At 44.7% G+C, this 2237-nt stretch overlaps 1 protein-coding gene across 1 annotated transcript in view; it reads left to right on the forward strand.

Moving 5' to 3' along the window:
* LOC106877680 (meiotic recombination protein REC8 homolog) overlaps positions 1–2237 on the forward strand; it is a 31177-nt gene that overhangs the window by 23120 nt on the left and 5820 nt on the right. Inside the window, exon 15 of the mRNA XM_014926628.2 lies at positions 1515–1703. Coding sequence (XP_014782114.1) covers positions 1515–1703 — 189 coding nt within the window. The remainder of the gene's footprint in view (positions 1–1514; positions 1704–2237) is intronic.

Here is a 2237-nt window from a genome sequence, read left to right on the forward strand (position 1 = left end):
TAGATCAATGTGTGTGTCTGTATTTTCCCTCACCTCCCCACCAGGATCCTCCCTGATCCAATTGACCAGTGCTCCACAACTTTTTTTCACTTGTGGAACACTTATATTCTTTTCAAAATCCAGTGGCACACCTAAACTAAAAATATAACTAAAAGTATGGGGGAAAACATTATATTCAGGTTACACTGTGGTACACCTAGCTTCGTCTCGTGGCACACTAGTGTGCTGTGGCATACCAGTGGCAGAGCACTGAAACAGACTCATAATGCTGGTTTCCTGGATACTGTGACATATAGACTCCACCCACCAACGAGACACTGGTCTACCACATGATCACTCATTTTGGGCAACTGAGTAGACTGCAGCCACATGAAATGAAGTGTTTTGCTCAGGGACACAACACACCACCCAATCCAGGAATCAAAACTATAATCTTACAATCATGTGTCTGATACCCTAACCACTAATCCACACACTTCCACTAGGGCAAAAGTGACCGCAGCAGAATTTGAATTCATCATCATCATCATCATCGTTTAACGTCCGCTTTCCAAACTAGCATGGGTTGGACGATTTGACTGAGGACCAGGCTCCAGGCTGATTTGGCAGAGTTTCTACAGCTGGATGCCCTTCCTAACGCCAACCACTCCAAGTGTGTAGTGGGTGCTTTTACGTGCCACCGGCACGAAGGCCAGTCAGGCGGTACTGGCAACGGCCACGCTCAAATGGTGTATTTTATGTGCCACCTGCACAAGAGCCAGTCCAGGGGCACTGGCAACGATCTTGCTTGAATGTCTTTACACATGCCACGGGCACAAGTGCCAGAAAGGCGATGCTGGGCACAGGTGCCATCCCAATTTCGCTTTCACTTGCCCCAATAAGTCTTCGCAAGCTGAGTTTCGTGTCCAACATGAAAGAACCAGAAGAAATGTTGCTTAGCATTTTGTCCAATATACTAACAATCCTGCCAGCTTGACCTCAGTAGATTAATAAAATAAGTTACCATCATGTACTGGTTTATATGCCTTCCTTCTTGAGAAATTTATGTGTTTTTTGCCAATGTAAAAAAGAATTATCATAGGCGCAGGAGTGGCTGTGTGGTAAGTAGCTTACTTACCAACCACATGGTTCCGGGTTCAGTCCCACTGTGTGGCACCTTGGGCAAGTGTCTTCTACTATAGCCTCGGGTTGACCAAAGCCTTGTGAGTGGATTTGGTAGACGGAAACTGAAAGAAGCCCGTCATATATATGTGTGTTTGTGTGTCTGTGTTTGTCCCTCCAACATCGCTTGACAACCGATGCTGGTGTGTTTACGTCCCCGTAACTTAGCGGTTCGGCAAAAAAGAGACCGATAGCATAAGTACTAGGCTTACAAAGAATAAGTCCTGGGTGTCGATTTTCTCGACTAAAGGCGGTGCTCCAGCATGGTCGCGCAGTCAAATGACTGAAACAAGTAAAAGAGTAAGAGTATCATTGCTGGTAAGCGATGTTCATTGTATACATTGCAATTTCAGGAAAACCAAAAGCCTGAGTGAAGAAGAGACAACCCAAATTGAACAACTTTCAATCCAGCAACTTGATGAGGAGCTGTATCCTTTAGTTGAAGAAATACCTCTGGATTTACCCAGCATATCAATATCTCCTGTGAAATCGGATGAAGACAAAACCCCTAAATTTAGGCACCTTCAAGATTATATTGTAATGTAAGACGTATAACCTTGTTATTTGTTGTTTCCATGTCTCACATTTTTTGTTGTTAATTTATCTTCATCTAATCTTTTAAGAGGACTGTTGCTAAAGTTCTCGTTAGTGAGAAAATATGTGTCCTCCTCTTTAGCATGATGTCTGTTTTCATCCTTCTATCATTGTTTGACTTTTAACCCTTTAGTATTCAGCTTATGTGGAGGCGCAATGGCCCAGTGGTTAGGGCAGCGAACTCGCGGTCGAAGGATCGCGGTTTCAATTCCCAGACCGGGCGTTGTGAGTGTTTATTGAGCAAAAACACCAAAAGCTCCACGAGGCTCTGGCAGGGGATGGTGGCGAACCCTGCTGTACTCTTCCACCACAACTTTCTCTCACTCTTTCTTCCTGTTTCTGTTGTGCCTGTAATTCAAAGGGTCAACCTTGTTGCACTGTGTCACGCTGAATATCCCCCGAGAACTACGTTAAGGGTACACGTGTCTGTGGAGTGCTCAGCCACTTGCACGTTAATTTCACGAGCAGGCTGTTCCGTTGAT

This window comes from Octopus bimaculoides, chromosome 14 (genome assembly GCF_001194135.2).
Source record: "Octopus bimaculoides isolate UCB-OBI-ISO-001 chromosome 14, ASM119413v2, whole genome shotgun sequence".
NCBI lineage: Eukaryota > Metazoa > Mollusca > Cephalopoda > Octopoda > Octopodidae > Octopus > Octopus bimaculoides.